Here is a 23787-nt window from a genome sequence, read left to right as displayed (position 1 = left end):
ATCAAACTTTATGTTGGCTGGAGATTTACAGAAAAGTGTGGCAGCTGTGCCAGCTGTTGTGAAAACCCTCAAACAATCTCCAAGGTTATTGAACCGACTGAGAAACTTAGTTCGAGAATATTATTGCATTGTAAAATCCTTTCAAGCCAGAGGCAGTTCTTGAGATTGTCAATCAAGAAACAGTTTGATTCCAGACATTAAGCGTTGAAAAAACTCGAGGATCAGAGCCGAGTTATTGCTCTTTTAAATACACTTTGAAGTCAATTGAGCTGTCAAAATGGAAATGTTGCTACACTTAACATATTCTTTAACAAGAATCACAACCAAATCAGCAAAAATATTCACTTTTAAATGTTGAAAAAATTGGTACGGAAAAACACACAATTAAAGTATTCTTTAACAAGAATCCCAACCAAATAAGCAAAAGTATTCCCTTTTAAGTGTTTAAAAACTTGGTACTGAAAACCACACAATGAAAGTATGTTTTTTTAGAAGAATCAGAACCAAATAAGCAAAAGTATTCACTTTTAAATATTTAAAAACTTGGTACTGAAAACCACACAATGAAAGTATGTTTTTTTAGAAGAATCAGAACCAAATAAGCAAAAGTATTCACTTTTAAATATTTAAAAACTTAGTACTGAAAACCACCGACATAAAGTAGAATTCTTTCTTAAAGCTTTTTTTTTGCCGCAAGATAAAAACAAGTTGAATTTATTCACTAGAACATTCGCCCTGGGATCAGTGCAGGATCCCTGATCCGTCTTCCGCAGTAGAAATCTGTCATCTTGTTGTTTTCACCTGTGAATTACAAACATCAACTGTCAGTTCTTTCCCCTCAATTGTCGAAGGAAAAAGAAGTGGGCGAGTCATGGATCAGGCAGAAGCGTCGCCGTGTCTATTGACTTCATTCAGAGACTTGTGTCATTGATCAAACACAAAAGCAGGGCGAGTTTTACGAGGACAGGAAATCTTCAGATGCAGACTTTGCTGCATTATCTTTAAGATACACTTCCGCAGAACGAAAACCCTGACTTGAACATTCTTAAAACCTTTAGCTTTTTATCTTGTCTTACTCGTTTAGTCATATAATAAAGTTGACCTCTCACCTCTGTCAGGTCTTATAATAATAAGCTGGTCCTGTAGGATATCTAGTAGAAAGTGTTAAGCATCGAGCTTGAATCTTTTGGTATACCGATGCACTTTAGTACCGGATTTAATCTCACTCACCACCCAGGTGGAAAGACCACTGGTCGGTCTGCACATAGTCTGTGACGCACAGGACCAGTCATCAGGGCCTGCCATTGGTGTGGGGTATTCCAGACTAGACCACTTGTTTATGTTAGTTCAGTTGGTCCAAATCCTTCAGAGGAAGATCCTGGACCCGGTCTGAGGTTAAAGATGAAAGCAGAGACCAGAATCATCCCCACCGGCATGAGGCCCCCCCTCGGTACTGGGCGATGACCGGGACCGACGTAACACTCTCAGCCAAGCTTAGTTGTTGCGGTGACTCGTATCTAAAGTTAGTAGATAGTATCTATTTTAGCCATATATCCAACTGATAATTTATTGTACAGGTGCATTGGTACCACCTGATGTTTGTTTATTTATCCTTAACTTATCCAGGGTAGGTTAGTCTCATTGAGATTACAATCTCTTATGCAAGAGAGACCTGATGGTGAACCAGAACAAAAGTCTTGCGGCTTCACACTGTATATCCTTAGGAAGTTCTACCATGTTTTTTGGTCTAGGCGAAACGGACTAATTCACCTTATAATCCACTGGGGCACAAGGGATTTGTCCATTTTTGGAGAAAATTAAATGGGTTTTAAGGGAGATTTATATTCGATAATTGGGTTTTCATTAACGGCAGCTTTTTAGCTCAACATGGGGAAACAAGTCTGTGGAGAAACACTGCCTCTGGTGTCCCATTTGTCGTGTTGATCTTGGCATGAAACCAGGAAGTAAAATCATTATCAGGAAAAAAAAACTGGTCTTAGTTAGCATCGTAACCATTTGCTTATTTTCAAACGCAGAAGTTAATTTCTGACTCCGAAAAAAATAATTGGCACAGACAATTGATTTTTTTTTTTGATTTTTTTTTTTTTACGTCGCCATTTTGCTGCCGGTAATTAAATCACTTCAGGAGCCGGCGCCTCCCAGAGGCTCAACTCTTCAGGTCCAGCCCGGAGCCCAAATGTCAACGGTGATGAGTCTCCTCCACAGCGAGGCGACTGATTAGCTTATCAGCCGCGGAGCAGGCAGCTGATGATTATCACCCTCCGGAGCGTCTGCCGCCTGATTATAAGAGCTTCTACTAATGACTCATCTTTCTGTTTGTTAGTTGAATCTTTTCTCTATTTGCCACTTCCTTGGCCCCGTGCTATCTGTTTGTATCATTTGACATCATTTCTATGTAATTATATAATCACGGATCGAATGGCGAAAACCTTTAACCAGCATTTTGAACGAGAGGCTAACAAGCCGTCGTCGTGACTTCTTGATGCAATTTAATGAAATGAATCCTGAGTATTGAATATATTAACAAATATATCCATCCATGACCGTGTAATTATCCGTTTGACTCACGGGTGAGAACTACATTACAGTGAGTTGAAAATCTTCAACAACCTCACAACAGTATGAATACAAACTTACATTTAAATAACAACTTAAGAATCCAAGTGATTATATTTGTCTATATATAAGATTGACGCTTTAAAATGTAGCTTGTGAACTTGATTGTTCAGGAGTGGGAAAGATTGTCTAAGAAAAGGGCAGTGGAGGAAATATCTTTCCTATATACTCCATTGCCTAAAAAGCTGATGAGAAAGTCACTTCCTTACTTGTTTTAGACAAGAAACAACAAGGGCTAAATGCTAAGAAGGAAATGCTAAAAGCTTAAAATTAAAGAACGTATAATAATTTGTGACAAAATTTCAAAAGGCTACTAAAATCCTAACATTGAAACCATTAAGAAAAACATTGAAAGGGGTTTACTGTCCACTCAGCAAATCGTAATAATAGGCATCCTCCTGAAGGATGAACATTGTAAACATTCTTACATCCCTGTCTGTGAGTCAAGGTGACCCGTAGGCTCGACAACAAATGAGTTTGTGGTATCCCTTGTGTTGCTTCTCAAGATAAATGACCTCCAGCACTACGCATCTATTTCTGTAAGCCAGGGAGGTCGTTCACATTGACCCCAGAGACGACACAAGGGATACCACAAAGTATATTTTTTTTTTTCGGGCCTCCCGGGTCACCTTGACCCTGAGACAACACAAGTGTTAAGATATTCCAGGAGGAGTGGATGAAAATAAAGGGTTTTGTAGCATTTTAGGAGACGAAACTGACCCTATTATGATCACATTTGATCAGATTATCCACCGTTAAAAAGCGGCTAAAAAGTGAGAAATTGCAGGTCTTAAAGTGAGCCACTAATTCACTTCTCCCTGTGAAGCTGAGAGTGTTGCTAAGATGCTAATGTACCAAAGCCCATGAGGGATGGATCATGCCCTTCAGCGCATGACCCGCAACATGCACACTGGGATCTAATCGCTGCAACGCGGAATATAGAAATAGTTTTCTTGCTGCTTCAAGATTTTAAAACATGCCTGTTCTGCTGTAACTGGGATCAGTGGAGAAAAACCTTGTGGAAAAAGTAGGTAAATTATTCAGTAGTATTTTCTACAGGTTTTAAGGCCTAAATTCACCTGAATTCGATTAATATCATCCGACATTACTATAATTCCAACCGATAAATGGCGTCGCTGGTTCCAAGCGACCCAGAGCGTCATTGTTTCCATGAAGAAATCTTTCTGATTTTAAGTGTAAAGATCCCTTTCTCCTTTGTGACTGATGGCGGGAAAAACTAAATGTCAGCTGGGCATCTGGGGAGTCAAGCGTCTGTCAACGTCGCTTCGAGTCTGTCGAGGTTTCATCACCCAAATTGAAATGTCAATGAATGCGCTTAGCAGCGGGGGTTTGTTTGTCTGGAATTTAATCGGACGCACACGCTTCAGTGAAACCACTGTTTGCGTGTAAAGAAACCTGAATTGTTTGGTACCTCTTCAGCCCCTATTGAACTGAACAGACAGACGGATACATCTGTGCTTTGGTATCCAATCTTGGTTGTAAGGAGCGCTGTGTTAAAAGTTTGTTAAACACACACAACACATTTATCTCTGTGGTTGTTCACTCATCAGGTGAGGTCACAGAAAATCAGCCTTTTCTACTCCTGCTGCACTTCCTTCCCAGTCATCCTCTATCCTCTTCCTGTCATCGTTCCCGGCATTCATCAAATAAAAACTCTTCTCGGACCAATAAAAAACGCTCTGTTTCGCCAACACATTATCTTCTCAACTCTTCCAAACGTTTGCATCATTTCTAAAAGCTGGTTGCCTGTAATTTTTTTTTAATGCCGCCTACAGGTTTTTTTTTTGTTATTGATCTGGGACTAAAAAGTTTCCCCATCAAATCCCATAAGTAACAGCTGATGTCATGCTGCTGCAGATTACGCAAGAAAGTGGAATAAATCCCCCCCGCCCCTGTCTCCTACTCAAAGTGTACACCAAAGACCTACCGCCGCTCAATGAAGTGTCGTGAGGGCCAACTTTCTGTGATTTATTAATACATTTTTCATGTTTTTTTTGGTCTGCCCTCTAAACCACACAACATCACAATGCATCACTTCACGAGCAGAGGTTATTACGCACTTCCGCTTGTTTGTAAATGTCCGGGTCGTCTCTCGCTCCGGGGCATTACAGCTTTCTTGGCTCATTGCGTCATTTGCTCCCTTGCAAAGCAACTCTTGCCTTGCATCGGCGCTACCTTTGGTACCCCGAAGACACACGGCCACTGTCACTTAAGGTAGCATTATGTTAAGGTGGTGGTCTCTGCGGATTAGTGGCTGAACTGAGGAAGGATCGTATCAGCCTTTAAGACAAGCTTGGAAGAAGCGGAGCCTTTGATGAGGTCACTTGGAAACAATGCGGAATTTGGACTAAAGATGTTAGGAAGGCCAAAGGAAATGTCTCGGGTGGTATAAATCTCAAGATGTGTTGTGAGTTTATCAGGTTTTACTCTTTATATATTTATGAAAGGAGCATTTAACCTGTCGGAACAACTGAAAATACGCTTATACTAATGTTAATGTTTAATGCAGATTAATTCGTACAAGGTTAATGGGTCCAATACTAGCTTTTCTGAAGCCCCCACACCCAGATCATCATGATCCCTGCTCTGAGAAGATGCTCTGTCAGAGAAGATGGAAGGCACTTCATCTTGTTTGCCTCTTAACGAGTCTTCCCAGTGAATAAAGGATCATGTGTTGAATATGAAGTAGCACATGCTCTGATTCACGTAATGTTTTAATGTATGTCTCGGCCTATTTAGATTCAGGTAGGAATGCAGTCTTTGAAAAAGAACTCCAAAGGTGAATCTCTGAATACTAAATGACTATACAACATGTGCAGTATAACTTTTTTGACCCTTGTGTTGCCTTTGGCTTAAGGTGACCTGGTGCCCAAAACAAATGTGTTTGAGGTATCCCTTGTGTTCTCTCTGGGTAAAGGTTAAAAACCTCAGAGATTCCAGAAAAACATATGATTAATAAAAATGAACAATTGTGAAGTAACACATGCCATTAACATGTTGCTGACTTGCTAAAATATCATGTTAACATCATATATGCACTGCAGGATTTATAATGAAGTTCTCCAAATATAATCGCAAAACCTTTTTGATATTGACATTCTCAGAGTATTTACTTTTCAATCTAAAACTCAATTTGACTACAGGAACATTTATTTACAGACACGTTTTTAAATGCATTACCATTTTACTTCTGGAGACCAGACTGATTAAAAAAACCAACAAAGTGCTTTTAATAAAGTTTTATGTATCTATCAATTGAAGGCCTTTGGTTGTCTATTGTACAAAACCCACTGCCTCCTTTAAGTATAGCTTACCAAAAAGATATTGGATTTCGACCCAATCTGTAGTTAAAACTGATCAGGTTAATAAGAAAGAAGTTTATTGCTCTTTCTTTTTCTGTTGCAGTGCTTTATTAAAATTGTAATAATAGTTAAAGACCTGCAGATAAAAGGGAAACCTATTAGATGCTGTATGGCCTGTGTATACGTTGTATTTGTGCATTGCAGTGTTGTTGTTTTTGATTAATTTTTCTTTTAATTTCTTTTTTTTTCTCCTTTTTTTGTTCTGGGTTCCAACAGTTTTGGGGATTTCTTGTTCAGGAGTAATAATCTTTTTATTTTTCTTGAGCGGTAAATGGGAGTTGTACTCACTTGCATTCACAAAGGATCTCTAATGTGGTTTATCATGTTATTTCGCGTTGTGAGGCGCACTCTAATCATTGTGTCAGCAGCTACTGGATCATCACTCCAGCCTCGGTTCCAGTAAGAGGCTGCAGGTCTGCTCTGCCAGTATAGAGGAAGGCAGGTTGGAATTCATCAAGTGCCGTGCCAGGAGTCAGCGGGCAGGATTTGCACTCAGTCAGCGTATTATTTGGTTGTAATGTTTCGTAATTAATTCTTTAAAAAAAAAAAAAATCAATTTCCGGATTCACTTCAGCTTGCAGTGTTCCTTTGTCAATGTTTGCAAAGGAGAGTCAAAGTTCTTATTTATTCAGCCTCCTTGTGCGGCTCTCGTACATGCATCCTGGAGAGGAGCTGCAGCCAGACTTCTGCTCGCAGGATAAGTCTCCTTCGCTTGCTTGCACACTCGTTCAGCCACCCTGGCCGTGGCGAGTGAAGGAGGGGCGGGGAAGGCGAGGGAAAAGGGGGAATTTAGTTGGAACGGCTTTCTGCGGAATTAAAAACGGTGCCAGTGCCCCCAGCACGCCGCCCCCCCCTCGACTCCCCTCTCCTCACGTCTACAAAGCCTCACACTTCTTTATGGTTTTATTGTGTATCAAGAGTGGGTGAAATTCAAAAGGGATTGTAGCGTCCCCACACTCATTGTTCTGAGTTTCACTGAGACCTGAGCCGCATCCATCCATGCTTCTTCCTCAGGTCATGTGACCCTTTCAATCTGTGGTACCTGACCACTCTCATTTAGGCCATCGTGGAACCTGCTCCGCTGTTCTGCCCGTCTTAAGCAGATTAAAGAGAACAAATACGTATTAAAACTCTAGTGTACCTTAGTACTCACTGTGCTGTAATATACATTTAAAAATCCTCTGAAATAACCTTAATACAGGACCTTTACAAAAGCCTGTACCCAGAAGCCTACTTCTTAGTTGGTCGACATAATCAAATTTATTATCTCTTATACTTTTTTATCACCCCTGCCAAGGAGTTTATATGCTCGTCTCTGTTTATCTGTCTGTCTCCTAAATAAGCCCAACATAATGAACAGATTAAAATGAAATGTCGATTACGTCTCCAGTAACCTGCAGAAGTTTTTGTAGCCTGAAGAACAACTGTTCAAGAAACATCTTTAGACATTTTTATTCGTGCAGGCTTTTCCTCGATTCTCTGAGTCTCCTGTGTTTGTCTTGGTGTTGTCTTGATCTTTTTAGTATATATATTTTATTGGGTATTGTTTTGATTGTTTAAGCGCTTTGTGACCCTGGTCGGGAAAAGCGCTCTATACAAAAAATGACTAACTTACTTCCCACCAGCTCTGCATGTTATATTATATTCATTATATTGACATTATGGGTTCAAATGATGGGCTTTGTTGAGTCATTGCAATGTTTATCAAAGGCGTCCCCTTTTTCCATCATGTTAATATGAAACGGTTCATTTTGTTCTTGTATTCATTCATTTGAGAATGTTGTTCCGTTACTGAAATATAAAGGGATTAATGTCTTTTGTTATTAGAACATGACAGGTGGCCTGTAGTCTAGTGAATCATTTCGTATTTTGGTGTTGATTCAATCAATTGCTATGGTCCTGCAGTAATTGACTGTGACAGCCGCAGCCCTTTTCTATTTCCTGATTCAATATTCATGTCTCATAATTCCCGTTACCATTAGAAGGGAAAAAAAGAGGAGGGAATTCTGGCTGCAAGACGGTTGTGAATTCTAATCTAGCTCCAGGCAAATATGTTTAAACAACTGTAGTTTCCATGTTCTCTCTGTTGGTTTCCTCCTACAGTCCATAATCATACAGAGGTTTTTTCGATGAACTTTCCAGGAGGTCCTTGCCCTTCGTTTTTCAGTAATGGGAATAAGGGATGCGAAATGGAAATTTATTATGGCAGGATTGGGGTGTAATAGTTTGTGCTTCACCTCAAAAACAGCAACCTCCCTAGTTTGTAACCATGTGTTATTGTTTAATAATATAGCTATTCCTTTTGCTTTTCCGTAATCATTCCATTTTGCGGAATATTTATGGCATTTTCTTAGATTATTTGGACTTTTAGCATGTCTTATAGTTATTAAATAAAAATAAATCTCATTATAGAATGTCAAAGCATTTCTATTCTTGCCTTTTTTATAAAACGTTCTACTTACAATTACTAAGCACTTTACATCATCGTCTTATTTACCTATTAATAATCTTGACATGCATGCATCTATTGGCAACATTTATGCTTCTTGAATATTCTTCTTCTGGTTATAGTTTGTTTTATAAGGGATGTAATAGTTTGTTTAAATAGGGATGAAATTGAGGTTGATTGAATCGGATGTTTTTGACTGACCGGTTTGTCTGTGGTCACAGTACATCACAGTCACACGGCACAAACTAAATTGTTTGTTAAAAGTGACTCCAGTGGGCTTTTCTACCCTGGCAAAAATTTAATGAGTCCTACTCCTACCCATTACCCCGACTTGTCGGTCTTCCAGAACTCTCTGTCACTCGTGTTCTGTGTTAGAATGGAGTCCGAGTCATCAACAATTAGAGCAGAAAGAGCAGAAACAGATTGGTGAAGCAGCCGCTGCTAAATAGCTGAACATCTGCTCAGCTGGTCAGAGCTGCGAGTCAGGCTGCCTGATGTTTATACACAAAATCAAGTGAAACCTGTATCCTGTTTTTTTTGTGTGAAGATTCAAGTGCTGCGTATTATTCCACATCCAAAAGCATAGCCAGACACGGTAATCCTGCACTTCAACAGCATTGCTCAAGGACACTCGCGCGCACACACACACACACACACCCTTTATTTTCCGAAACGACAGACGTCTCATTTCCCTTAAATGCGTGTTCTCACTTCCACAGTTTCCATCTCATCGCCCCCCAGAGGAAGCGTCTGGTCAGTGACCTCGGCAGAGGTCGGGTATCGTCACACACAAAACCAACTTCTCACTTTCATGCGCTTCGACATTGTGTGATGGTACTTGAGCGTTTAGAAAAGTCAAGTAACCCTAGCTAGCTGGGATGGGAACACGTTGCATGAATGTTTATGATATCAATTGACTGGATCAATTCCCCAGGCTTCAGTCATTCAGAGGTGAAACTAAATTATAGAACCCACTTACTCTAACATGACAGTGCAGCTCACTTACTTAGCCTTTGTAACACTTTGACAACTTTGCTTTGATTTCAAACGAGTGTCATTTTAAACACACTTACGCTGGGATTAGCTCATACCACAAGTGATGATATTAGCCTTTTTTTTTTTTAGCCTTGGGGAGATATTTGTTTTGTCTCACAGAGGAGATGTTTTGGAAGGTGATTCTCACTCAGCCAGGAGGACTCTTACTTCCTCGCCATGATCCAAAAGCTCTATTTACCAGGATCGGTAATGCAGTGAATGACTTGCGCCGTCGATTCCCCTGACCCGTCCACCTTCTTCCTGCTGAGTCTATTTGAAGGCTTGTTGGAAGTGGGAGGATGATTTCTTAATCCTCTGCAGATGCATTTTTGCGGAAATGTTTTGGCTTTTTTTTATGCGCCTGAACGTGGTGACGGGTGGCAAACCGGATAGATTAGCGGGAGGAGAAGAAAAAGGCAAGATATGCGTCTTTTCACGCGAGTTTCTTCTTCCTCACGGCATCAGTCATCGGGGGACGGAGCGGTTTTCATCAAGACTGTCAAACATTGACGTAAAAACTGTGACTTTTGGCTCATGTCTTCGTCTAATTGAAAAGAAAGTGTGGTACCTACAGTATGTCTAATTTGCTTTTGAGGTAATTGTTCTGTAATTAACTTCCATTCAGGAAGAAATCAGTTTTATAGCTTAATCATTTAAATGTAGCCATTAGCCTAACAATGCTAACTAGCTCATTTTCAAAACTGCCAAGTGGAAAATTAACACCAGAATACCTATGTTAGTTGCAAAAATATCGCACGGTTCTTCATCCCCGAAGCCAATTGGGTGGTTTAACACCTCAAGTACCAGTCGGCAAGTTCACAGATTGTCATTTCATTCTGTAGGCGAGGCTCGGATGTGACGTGACGTTAATTGGCTTTATATTTAACATCTGCTTCTTACACCTTTCGGACGTGTGAAACAGTTGTGTCGCCGTCAGCCATTTGAAATTGCTGCTAGTCTTGTGTCACTCGTGGATGATTAATCGCTGCCCTGGAAGAAACGCCGTGTCAGAATCCAGGATGTTGAGGACGGACAGCTGGCAAGAGACGAAGATTTCCCTCAAACCTCCGTTCTGATAAAAGTCGAGAGAATTTTTTAAAGATGATTAAATTAATTGTCTGGCTGTGTTTTTGGCCCACTTGTGAATTTTGTCGTAGCAATTATGTTTGACTGCTTTCCAAATGTTAATTTGATAAACAATCGTGTTCCAGGCAAGTCTTTTATCTTTGGAACCGTTTGTTAAAACGAAGCTTTCAAAGACAGTTAAAAATCTGTCCCTTGTGTTAAGGGCTGTAGCAATTCTCTAATCTCACAATTCAATACCATATATTCAGTACTTTCTTTTTTAATTATTAATTTTATTTCATTATGCGGGTCAAGAAAGTCAGCGGATTGTCGTTGTTTATTGATAAGTCTCACAAATTACAGAGGTATTTTAAATACATTTTTTTCAGGATATGTTGACATTGGGACCAGGAACGAATGACTAGAATTTGGGTTTATTCCAGATTACCATCCGGCTCCATGAGTCATTTGAATATTTGTCACGCTCTCGAGTCTGTCAGGAGCTCAAGATCTGGTTCTTGCTTAATTCTACCGTTTGTGTTGTGGAAGCGAGTTTCAGGGCAATTTGACTCGCGTCACTTTTTATGATTGTTACCATTAATCATTAGTTTTAATCGCTATTATTCATGGCCTAATACAACTTTTTTGTATCATGAAGTGAGACAAGCGAATGCATGTTCGCATGGACCAACTGAAAGCTTAACATGAGGCTCAGCGGTCTGAGCTCAGTCCATTGACGGGTCGTCTGTTGGTCCGTTGATACTCTTAGCTAAGCTTCAGAGTCCGTTTTTTTTTTTTTCTTTTTTTCCCCTGGTCGGATGACGAGTCGGGGCGCAGACAGTTGACTATGATAATGCCAGAGAGCTGAGCTCCGGGGTCCTCACCTTCTCTCCCACTGCTGCTCTCATGTATTATTCCAGACTGTGATCAGCCGAGCGTTTAGACCAACTGATGGAAGGAGGTCATACATGTGGACCGCTCTTGTTCGCGCGCACACACATGCACACACACACAACAGCTGCATCCACTCCACAGCTTAGCAGTCGCTTCTTACAGAAAAAGGCAAAAAAACTGATTTGAAAAAAAACCTTTTTCCCACTTGTCTGCATCGCTTTTGTCTTTTCAAGTCAGCCAGTCACTTTGTCATTTTGATGTCCCTGTGCGGCTGATACTTGCAGACTGTCACTGTGGGCTTGATGGAGTGAGAGAAAGTGAATACGTGTACATTATAGTGGGTCGTAACGGATACAAAGGTTAAAAGAATGACGTCTGAATCAAGGGTTTTTTTCTTCGCTGCTGAAAGCAGTGCTGAGCTCAGGAATTACTGAAATTGGTTGTCGTCTACAGAAAAGTTTCTGGTGGATTATCTACTGGTCGGCGTCGGCTCGAGTCCGCATGAGAAGAACTCCGTCTTTTCTGGTCGGTATACTAGTAGAGGGGTTCCCAAACTTGACCTTCCCAAATACCCTCTGCAAAACACAGCAAATGCTTCAAAATATATGTAGAAACATCAGCTTATAGAGTGTATTTCCTCACTTGAATCACTTTTTAATATTTTTCATTTGTTTAAGAGTTAGTTCACCCAAAATTCAAACTTTACTCATTTTCTACTCAACCTCATCCTCAACTAAGTGTTGGGATTATTTTCAGAGTAATCTGTTGCTTTTTAGAGTTATAGGCAAAATTGTTCAATGTTCACTCGTAAGTACTCCAGGTAAATATTGTGAGCACCTCCAGTGTAGACAGTAGAGTGTATCGTACTGGATATTTACCCAAAGTACTTCCTGTTTACGTCCCGATTGTTACTCTTCCAATACAATTTCCGGAACAATTCCTCATGTGGAGCCTTCAGTACAAGATGGATGTTACAGACGAGCAGTATGGAAGTATTTAGATGTTTTTAAGTGTCTTTTTGGATTAAGACAACTAAGCTCCAGTTGATACATTAAAATGAACAAACATTTTGTCTATATAATTAGTGAAATTTGGGTGAACTATCACGTCAAGTACTTTGGGTGATCGTAATAAAAAAAATCTGTTTGGCTGTAAAGCCATAATCAAATTTTGTAATTTTAGATGATGATAAGATCTTTGTTTTTTGTTTTTTTAGCGGAATAATGTATCACAGCAGGGCTGTTGGTCTGCTTCTTTGTCCTTTATCTTGCTTACTTGCTACAAGCTAGTTGGTAACTAACACAAACAGCCTGGTTGACACAGAAAACTTAAGAATCCAAAGATCAAGGCAGTTTTTCGTGTTGTATATTCAGGGCAAATGTTAAAAAAATATTTCATTTTACAGTATATTGAATTTCATTCTTCCTTCAAATTGTCTGAGCCCCCCCAAGCGCCCCCTGGTGGCCCCCACTTTGAAAAACCACTGGTTTGGTCCATCTTCACAAACTCGCACTCGGACCAAACATAGACTCCGGCATGTAGAGGTTGAGTGAACCTGGTCTGGACTCTGTGGAGGAGGGTCATGGTCTCGGAGACGCTGTAGAAGGACAGAAGACCTGCAGAGTGATCCAGGTACACCCCCACTCTGGAGGGTCCAACACTGGCAACCGTAGTTATGATGTTGTTGTGAGTAAATGAACAATAAGAGTCGTCACAATCCAACGACCAGGATTTGTCATTATTTCCAAATATACTTTGATCTCCCGATCTGTTGATGCTCTTGTATGAAACTGCTACATCGACCTCTGCTGTCCTCTCCACCTCCCAGTAACATCGTCCAGTCAAAGTCTCTTTACTCAAGACCTGCCGATAATGGTTGGTGAATCTGTCCGGATGATCAGGAGACTGATGTTTCCTCTCGTAGGTCACTTTCCTGTTTCCTTCGGACAACACCAAGCGTCTGTGCGCCGTGTTTGGATCCAACGTGATGTTCCGGGAGTATCTGAGGAACTGCTCTCTGGTCTTGGGCTCTTGACCAAGCAGCAGTGATATGTGGCTCCATGTGTCTCTCAGGAGGTCCTGCACTTGGTCTCTGCAGGCTGACAGGGCTGCTGTTACCTCCTCAAAGCAGCGGTTAGTTTGAAGATGAGTCCTGGAGGAGAGCGTTTCTTCACTGACCTCTGAGAGTGAGGTCAAGTCCTGGAGGAAGACGGCTTGACTGTTGGTGTATGACAGATGATGCAGCTCCGCATCTCTCATCCTCAGCTCCGAGAGGTCCTGCTTCAGCTGCTCGTGAAGTCTCCTGGCTCGAGCGGCTTCAGTCTGCTGCCGGGCTCTGATCTGCTGCTCCACGTCTGACATTCTTCTCCAGATGTTTTGGATCAGCTGGTTGAGGGTCTCTTGACTGTCCTTCACCGCTTTCTCGACAGTGACTCTGATGTTCTTCTCCTCCTGCTGGAGCAGCTTCACTTCTTCCTCCGTCTCCTGGATCCTCTGCTGGACCCTTGCCCGACTCTGATCCACATCAGCTGGTCCAGGCTCCTGGATCAGCTCCTCCACTAACTCTGCTAACATGATGTTCTTCTGCAGGAGAGGTCTCGGTGTGAAGGTCCTTCTGCACTGTGGACACTGGTAGGTGTTCCTGTCATGCCAGTAACCCTCAACACAGATCTTACAGTAGTTGTGTCCACAGTGAAGAGTGACGGGATCCTTCAGTAGATCAAGACAGATTGAACAAGAGAAGGATTCTCTCCTCAGATCAACTCTAGTTTTCATTATGTCTCTGCTCATTGATGGCTGAGCGACTTGTAACTTCCTCTGAATATAAACCGCCTTTACCTTTGAGTCCTTTGATCCTGCTGGGATCTGGTCACACGGTGTCAAGTTCAAGGTACAGAAGGATTTAAATGACATCAAAAACAACCAGAGAATTAATAAAGTATTTCTGGGATAAAGGTGCTAGATGTAAAGACGCCAAAGAGAATAACATTTTTAAAGTAGATGGCAGTATGGAGTGGAGTTATAGAAAAGAAAGAGGCTGCTTAAAGATCCTGTGTGTGGGACTAGATAGTTACACTTCCCGACAACCTGGTTGATGGATCTATTCTTAAATTGTCTGGTCCTGCAGACGCTACAATCTCGTCCCTGGTGGCAGCAGACTGAAAATGTCCTGTGATGGGTGGCTGACATCTCTGCTGTGCGGAGGGCTTTGTGGCTGAAGCGGGTACTTTACAAGTCCTGCAGGTACAAGAGGTTTCAATGATCCTCTCAGGCGCCCTCGATGTCTGATTGAGGGTCTTCTCAAAGGATGCCATGCAGGCTTCCTACCAAACACGGTGATGCAGCTTGTCAGAGCGATACACTGATCCGAGCTTGACGTCCAACTTGAACTGCAAATGAACTGAGTAATCTAGATTCTCTTCAGATACTTGTTCAAGAATAGAATCTGATGCACATGATCTGGGAGAAGTGACCGTCTCAGGACCGTGATGATATCTCCGGTTTCAACACGGGACACATGGGAGAGAATCTGAAGGAGGCTCATGGTCTCAGAACGACATCACAGGTGGTTTGGTTGGGTACACTTGAGAATGTGAAGGTCGAGTGCTTCTTGTATTTTAGGGGCAAATGGTCCAAAAAACATGTTGGTTTTTACATTGTATGTTCAATAAATATCTTCCTTTCCTTACATTTACTGTATCCCCCCCCTGCACCTCTGACCACTCACCACGGGGCCACAGTCCCCACTCTGAAAACCACTGTGCTAGTAAGCTGCTCATGAGTATATGAACCATCATGACATCATCCGTTAAGCCGGCGAGGAAAGTTGCTGTGTATGGATTTATACACGGGAAGCTTGTCCGGGAGAGGATTGACCGGATTGGATTGAGTGGATTTAGTCTCTCGCTTCATAGAGAAAGTGAAAGTAGCATATCTCGAGTCATTAGCTCCCTCTCTTTTAGAGGCTTTTTTAGACATCTATACATTTCGTGCAGACTGCTGACCTCTCAGTGAAGGGCGGTGGAAAACCACCATGAAATGGTGTCCAATTTTGGTGGCATTTTAACTTTTATTTCAATGACTTATTCCATTTCAAAATGCATGTTAAATAAAGGTAACTTTGAGAATTTCAGCTCATATGGGTTATTTGACACATATTAATGTTAGTCGGCAATATGTAATTTACTTCTTAAACAAATAAAACAAATTGATTATTCACACCCAACTAATAACGCAAACATTTTTTAAACTACTCGTGTTTAGTATATCAACGACTGACTGATCACAAAAGGGAGGTTTGAACCGCCTACCGAGAGCACGGTTGTCAAGCTCGATCACAAGTGGGCAAAAAATGTTAAACCCAGGCCAAACAAAATGAATATTTATTCAACAGTCACAGTCATAACTGACACCCTCTAAACAGGAAACATGATGCAATATTAATTTACTCCGGATAACACGGAAGGTATCTGGTTTCTTTCTCCGTGCACACAAACATTAATCTGCCTTCCCATCATGCATCAAGTTCTCTCTGTCTGCATCAGCATTAGACATTTATAATCTCTGCTTGCTACACCCTGTGGCAGCTTGAAAGAAAACAGTGTCTTAAAAGGGTCATAATGTCTGATCTGTTTTCAGTGAATTTTAAAATTGTATCAAATTTGATTTCATGACTGTTTTTAAAGCCCTTTCAGGCCACATGAAATGACTTGGCAGGCAGGATTTGGCCCACACGAATTAAATCAGGATAGTTTGTCTATAATTCTATTTGAGTTGTGTTTGCTAGCCTTGTATCCAGTTAGCAACAGCTATAAAGCAGCAACGTTTCAAAGATTGTCATCAGATGAAAAGTAATAAAAGGTTAATTTGATTCTGTTACTTTTAAGTGGAATCCATTAATTCAGGACGTGATTTGCATATCACAAAGTGACCACATTTAGATGTTTAAAGTTTTTCATTTGAAGGAATTGGCATTTACAATAAGTATATTAAGTTTGTGATGTTTTTGTTCTTTGACTCACGAAGAGTGATATAAAAAAGCTTATTTAATAAATGTTTATTTTTACATTGTGTGGCCATTATATCGTTTAGAAGCTGAAATCTGATCATGGCTCACAAATCTTTGGACATAATTCCATCAAAGTCTGTCTTTTTGGACCTGGATCCCTTTTATCCTGCCTTTTTAGTTGGCATTTTTGTAGCCGCACAATTCTGACAATAATTGAGATGCACCGATTCAACAATGACGCAGCAAAGAACAAGGTTTTTTATCCGTCTTTGTTAGTCCAGTTGTCACGCAGCTGTAACCTTCTCCAGACCCGGCGTCACCCACTTAGCATCCGGAACAGACGGAATAATTGTGATATTTTATCATTAGTAATTGAGACGAGTGTGCGCTCGCATGATTAATCCATTAAACGCTAATGTCACGTCTCGAGCCAATTAAAATGCCGAGTCCATCGTGTTGCGTCGGTGTGCTGCGCCTCCACCAAAATAACCGTCGCCATGCTTGTTTGTTGAACACGGCACAACAGATGGCTCTTGACAAACTGGAAAAGTTGGAATCAATCAACATTTATATTCAATTATCCAGGTGTCAGACTCGGAGCCGTACAAAGAGAGTCGGCGGTAAAGAGCTCGACAGACAGCAGCTGGTAACAAACACGCTAAATGATTCGATGACATAAAAAGCCAGTGGTGAAACAAAAAAAATTGTCTGCATTGATAAACGAGTGCCGTCGTGGATCTTGTTAACAGCGTCACATTCAAGACATTTGTTTGTTCTAATTGGATCCTAAATCACGGAGTCGCACTCGCACGTTTTTCCCCCTGCAGTGAGTTAAAACGTGACCGTGCATGTAGACGGGACGTCATGCGATCGTTACCTCAGATTTGTCATGTTTTAATTTGACATGTTTACTCTTGTTCACACAGCCTTCTTTTCAGTAACAGCAGATGAAGTATGGATGGTAAAATGGTATGGAACGAGTCGAGCTATTTCTGTAGCATCCTGCGTAGTGGTGGCGACTTTTATGGTCCTGATACCAGTACCTGGGCTTTGAGTGTCGACCAACACTGATACCGATCCACTACAATATACAGTGTATTATTATGTTAGTATGTTATAAAAAGCACTGAACCCTGGGGGACCGAGCTATTTCAAAATTGCCTACTTGTGATTGACTTTTCTGTACTTTCTTTGTTTACCCTTTTTCTTGTGTGTTTATCTTTTTTTTTAAAAAGCTTCTTTGTGTGTCCAAAAAGCGCTAAATAAATACGATGCTTGTTATTTATTATTATAAAAATATCTACGGGGGACAGACGATACCTAATGCTTCCAAAAGATGATGAGACCCCTCATTTGGATTCACTTGCCGGACTGTCAATCTAAATGAATTCAAAGACTTCTGTTATTTTTGACACTTCTTTTTACCCTTCCCCCTTCAGAATTGCCACCAAAGGTAACAGCTTCGTTTCGTGGGTCTTTCTTTTTGTTTTTTGATCAGCGTGATGCTACTTTTTTTTTTTTATCGATACCCGATCCACCTCTGAGGGGCTGGATGAGGACCAATTCCTGATACCAGGATCGGATCTGTGCGTCCCTATTCCTGTGAGATACAAAGTCACATTTAGTGAAATTAAGGACAAAAGATTGGAAGACAAGAACAAAACATTGACGTCAAACTCGCCGGTGATCCTTAGTGCAAAAGTCGGATCAATCGCTGCTTCTGCAAACTCACTCTTGGACATATGAATTCAATTAGAATATTATTCAATTGGATTTTTTTTTATCCCTTTCCATAGGCTGTTTCTATGATCAGTGGAACATGTATCGAGCTATTAATGATAATTATCCTCGTGATTTTTATCGCTCCCACTCTCCGCACTGAGATACTCCATTAACCCACGAACACTGCAACACTCGTACAATCTGTCAGAGCTTGCACCAGCAATCTGTCAATGGCAGCCATGTATGGTTGTGTTGAAACCCTCAAACCCGCCCCCGCGTCTATTTCACAGCCTCTCCTGGATCAGATGTGTCGGCTCACCTGTTGTGAATAATTTTCACATTTTTTAAAACAATTCTCACATCTTCATAACCACACGCGTGGTGTAGCCCAGTGTCACTCGCACCACGTGTGTGTGTGTGTGTGTGTGTGTGGAATGACGGTGTGAAGACAAAATCTATTGCACCTGTCAGTTTGCCTGTGTGACCTGCATTTGTGTAGAGACTGTGTGTGTGTGTGTGTGTGTGTGTGTGTGTGTGTGTGTGTGTGTGTGTGTGTGTGTGTGTGTGTGTGTGTGTGTGTGTGTGTGTGTGTGTGTGTGTGTGTGTGTGTGTGTGTGTGTGTGTGTGTGTGTGTGTGTGTGTGTGTGTGTGTGTGTGTGTGTGTGTCAGCGTTTACCACCAGGGCCACAGCGCGTCACTCTCCTTCAGCCTCACCTTGATCATCCTTCTTAGTCACACCTGTCCTCTCCATGTCTGCGTTGAACACGTACATTAGTCGTCTTCCTCTTCTCCTCTTTCCCGGTGTCGGCACATCCAACATTGTTCATCCAACGCTCTCTTCTCCATGTGTCCCGACCCATTGGACCTTCCTCGTGTTGACCCAAAGAAATAGAATGTATTTTGAGCGGTGGTTAAAAGGGAACGGACACAAAACATTATGATAGGTTTAGCCTTTAAGAGTGAAAAGAGAAAAGTAGATCATATATTATATTATAGTATTTCTTTTGGTCTGTGACTTCTCATATTCACCTATTCCATTATATCTGCACTCTCTTCTTCGCCTCCCTTAATATCTGTCCATTACTCGATAATTCCTTTTACTTCCTGCATCATTTCTCTTCCTTCCTTTTCTTGTACCGACTTTTTAATCCTCCTCTACCTCCTTCGTACTGTCACCACAGATCACAATATAATAAGAAAACATCATGGTCAATAACACCATAAAAATAAACGTAGTAGGCAATTATAAGTCATATTTTTTGGCGTTTATTACAATTTTTTATGAATGGAAAGGCACAAGAAAACCTCATTTTTAAAGGCCAAGTATTGACGCAAACTGAGCGAGACGAGGTCAGCGTGGTCATTATCTTAATGTACCTACTTAAATGAAAGATGTCAATAAATGTTAATGGGTCTAAGACAGCAGTGCTGTCTAACGTGTGGCGAGGGACTCGTGGCATCAGTCCTACAGTTGTTTAAGAAGACGCATTACTCCAGTCCAAAAGATGATACAAATGTTCTTGTTGAACGAGGTTGGAACGGGCCACTTAAAAACACATTTTAACACTTAAAATTGGGATGCACATGGGTGAGGTACAGTGGTGCCCAGAGTGGTTAGGGGTCCTCCGACAAGAGGGGCATAAAGACCACCAGGGCAGGACAACTTTTTGGGGAATAAAAGAACATTTTTTAATCCTAATTGATGTGAATTGACAAACTGTGATTAAAACCATTTTTTTTTCAAGTTTTTTAATTGAAACAAAAATACTTTCTCTGCTTAACAAAAAAAATAACAGTTTAGTCAATTAATCCCCAAGTAGTAGGTTAGATGAAAACAATAGTTAGTGCTGCAGCCCCGGGTGGTTGGTTGGATTCCAACTCATAGAGTGACCTTAAGTCCTTTCTGTGTGTAGTTTGTGTGTTATTCCCGGTCATATAAATCATAGGTTAGTTGGTGACCCCCGCCTCTCACCCCAAGTAGCTGGGAAAGGAATATGTATAAGAAAAAGATCATTTTTCAGTTTGACTTTCTCCCTCAACCTGGTTTAATCCATATTCATAATACAATGAAGTATTTGTAAGGCATATGAATCTGCCAGGAACTGCTCCTCATATTTATCCCACCTTTTCTGGTCTCTTCCAGTGACTTTTGGTCACAATCGAAAGTCACCGCCGTTTTTCTTTTTCTACCGAAATCTTTTCACAATGTTTTTTTGTTATTCATGTCGTGGATCTTCACATCCATCACACGATTACTCTTCCAGGTGGCGTCGCTGTGGTGGGGATGGATGGATGTCAGGAAATGACTCGCATGAATTTAGATACCAGACCTTCATATTTCATCCCATTAGTCGTGCAGCCGACTCGGCCTGTTCTCTGACCTGAATCATGAATCAATAAAATGCCTCATTTGTGAAGCACATATACATCTTAGGTATTCATTTACTGACAAACACAAGCTCCAGGGAAATTATTCAAGCATATGTTGATTAGAAATATGAGACTAACTTTTCTTTTTTTTTTTTTTCCATCTGCTCATATAGTCAAAAGGGAAATGTTGGTGTGAAGGTGCCTCAGCCTTCTTTCCATATTGAAATTTCACTCTGCTCACTTTTGAATGACTGATGGTTGCAGTATAAACAGTTCAGGTCCTGCAGTCTCTCGACGTAATGCGGCAATTTATGAATCAATCAGATTTAAACCTCTTTTATTATAGGCAAGAAATTTCATCTTGAAGTTAAGATCTTTTTAATAACTTTACTTTGACATGTAGACATGGTTGAGTCGATTTTAATTCGGTTCCATTACTTGTTTTTATGAAGCCTTTGCATAGATTATGAAGCTTGACTTGTAAGAGGAGCAGCATAACATTTTCTGTTAGTCACCTGTTAAATTTGATCATTATGTTAAAGATCAACTAATGTGTTGATTTAAGTGTTTCTTAAATAGATGTTGGACTCTATTGTATCATCAGTATGTGTCTGTTTGTACAAAACTCTCTTCATTCAAATATTTACATTAGAAAATGATCTTAAGCCCCGCCCACTGAAAACACTTTTTCTGGAGAGGAAATCTTGTTTACCATAACCACACCCAGTCTGCTGTTTAACATCAATGTTAGTCACTGCACTTCATCAATCGCAGAAGCCTCCACCTCCAAGGGCCACGTTGTACAAACAAAGCTAGTGGTTACAGCTGGCGGGAGGAGTGAAGCCATTATTCCGTCATAATGGACTCTTGTAACCTCTCGTTCGCTCAGATTTCAGATGGAGGAGAACTTTATAAAATAATAAGTTCAAAACATGGACATGATGATCATTTGAAAAATGTAAGTCAGGAGAGTATTCACATTAGTTGACATTTAAATCGTTTCCAATTTTCAGTTTATACCTTTTTGATCTGCAATCTAAGTTAGCAAGTTTGAAAACATCACAATTCAAAGGTGGATGAACGTATGTCAACGACGGAAGATTTTTAAGTTAACATTCAGTCGTATGGCTTCTCACTGCTGCTGCTCAACCATCCTGTTCGTTCAGAACTTAATCTAAGAACTTTATCAAACGTACCTACCTTAGTAACCTTTAAGCATATTATCAAGGTGGTCCTTTTGCAGATACAACTTCCATTCCTACATCAGAACGTTCTTGCTTTCCTCTCAAGAGCTACTAACTGAGAACAAAGCAACTTTATTTTCTTTGCTTTTAACACCCTTATTATCCTGAATACAATTAAAAGAACGCTCCTTGAGAAGTAACTTGTGTTTAAAATAGCCAATTATGCAGCAGTTTTCCTCGCTGGTTGTTTTTCTGACATACAATTAAGCAAATTCAATAGTTTTGACAACTTTGTTGACTTTTTGAAAAATGAGTGGCATTGTTTCCAGATTTGAATGGAGCGAAAAACAAGAACAACACGACGATGCAGAGCCGGCCTGTAATCGGAGCCCACCAGCGTCTTTACGACTGTTTGCTCTGTGACGAGGCGAGCGTGCAAAACATTCCGATCTGTTTAACGTTCATTATTCTGAGCCACCAGGCTTCCGGATCAGTGTATGTGGAGTTAATCACGGGCACAAATGGACATTTCTGAGCACCATTTCTTCATATTAATGTGGTGATAAAGCAGAGGGAGGTGGTGTTTATTGATGCCAACAGTCCCTGAGGTCGCTAACATAACAGCAGGATGGATTAACCCGAGCTGGTGGGGCGTGCTTCTCTACCCGACGATACAATGGACTGGAACTGGTTCCTCGCTCCGAAGGGAATTAGCCGAGTTTCGTCCACATCAGACTCACCGTAATGAATGAGTTCATGCTACTTTTCAAAGTAAATAAATGGAGGAGATTGATTCTCCGTTAGTAAAAATGAATCACAGTTGTCGAAGTTTCAGTTTCATTATTAAAGATATTACTTTTGAAAGGGATTGTCATAAATTCTCGCTCTAAGAAGAGATAAACATCCGGATTTTGCTCTCCTGGATGTGGAGCTCAGTCATCCATCAGGGACACGGAGTAGATCGTTTTCAAATTATCAATTATCATTTTTTCACCCCAGGTTTTCACGATGACGCCACCGTTTGAGTTGTAGGGGTCACGGATGAAAAATGTTTGATGAAAGATTCAGAGGGAACTGTCACCCCCTTTAGATGAGAGGCTCAAAATAATGACTGCAAGCCAAGACTGCTGGGCAGAGTTGAGGTTTCAAATTCAGCACTGCATAAATATTTAACTCCATGAATAATTGACTCGTACAGCTGTAAGAAAACCACTTTGTGTACAGATTTTTATATCAACACTGCCTTGTAATTATGCTTAAAAAACTACCAGGCAGTGAGTCAGCTAACTGGAGCTTTAATAGTTCCTCTTTTATTACTGATTTAAGTACAAAGTCTATAGATTTTCTCCAATATGTTGTCATGTCGAGTGTGACGCAAGAGTTACACACCTTTGCACACCTACAGCTGTGGTGCATTAAAAAGAAAAGTTATTGTAAAGGAATAAACACCCTGGAAAGTTGATGATGAAATACAGTAAAAACTATATAAATTATTATCGGTGGCCAGATGGACAAGAACTGCTGATGTTGGCTAAAAAATATTCTGCTGAAAATCTGTAACTGCGAAGATATGAGGTCGATAGTTTAACAAATGGCCAAAAATATCTGTATTTTTTACATTTTCAATTTGACCTACTAGAAAGTCTTATCTGTCAATGACCAATTGGCAGTACAGAATCTGGCGATACGATATCACAATACGTTAAAACTGATACGATATGTTGTGATACTGTAGGAACAAGGATATATATGTAGTATTGTATGAGTACTTGATTCAGGTATAGATACATTTACAGACAATATGACTCTTGATGATGTTGTAACTGTTTTAATTTGTACCCAAAATATGGGCAGCCTTAAAAAAAACTGCTGGAGTCAACTGTATCCTCTCGTCCTCAGTCATCTCCGGGATCTCGCAGGATTTTATTGTTCCTTTTGCTGTGTAGGATGTAATGACTGCTGCCATCCAGAGGTTGAAAAGTTTAATTGCAACACAAAAAGGAATGGTTTTATTTAAAACACACATTATTGAACTGTTAA

At 40.6% G+C, this 23787-nt stretch overlaps 2 protein-coding genes across 3 annotated transcripts in view; one reads left to right on the top strand and one right to left on the bottom strand.

Annotated features, from left to right (window-relative positions):
• The window catches only part of pvrl2l (PVR cell adhesion molecule related 2 like), a 279887-nt gene that overhangs the window by 3241 nt on the left and 252859 nt on the right, over positions 1 to 23787 (top strand). The window lies entirely within an intron of this gene.
• Positions 12845 to 18944, bottom strand: LOC148083901 (tripartite motif-containing protein 16-like). The gene is made up of 3 exons (XM_087785611.1): positions 18908 to 18944; positions 18001 to 18071; positions 12845 to 14172 (listed from the first exon to the last, which is right to left on the bottom strand). Exons 1-3 carry the CDS (start codon positions 18942 to 18944, stop codon positions 12880 to 12882), a joined length of 1401 nt encoding a protein of 466 aa, XP_087641737.1. The 3' UTR covers positions 12845 to 12879.

The sequence above is a fragment of the Callionymus lyra genome, chromosome 3 (assembly GCF_982586985.1).
Source record: "Callionymus lyra chromosome 3, fCalLyr1.hap1.1, whole genome shotgun sequence".
Lineage (NCBI taxonomy): Eukaryota > Metazoa > Chordata > Actinopteri > Syngnathiformes > Callionymidae > Callionymus > Callionymus lyra.
This window is presented reverse-complemented; position numbering and strand designations above follow the sequence as displayed.

Coding starts and splice junctions, on each gene's coding strand:
- LOC148083901 (XM_087785611.1), bottom strand. CDS start 18,944: ATGGAGAGGACAGGTGTGACTAAGAAGGATGATCAAG. Junction 18,072..18,907: donor GACTAAGAAGGATGATCAAG/GTGAGGCTGAAG, acceptor TGTATCTCACAG/GAATAGGGACGCACAGATCC. Junction 14,173..18,000: donor GCCCCTCAGAGGTGGATCGG/GTATCGATAAAA, acceptor GATCTACTGAAG/GATCCCGTCACTCTTCACTG.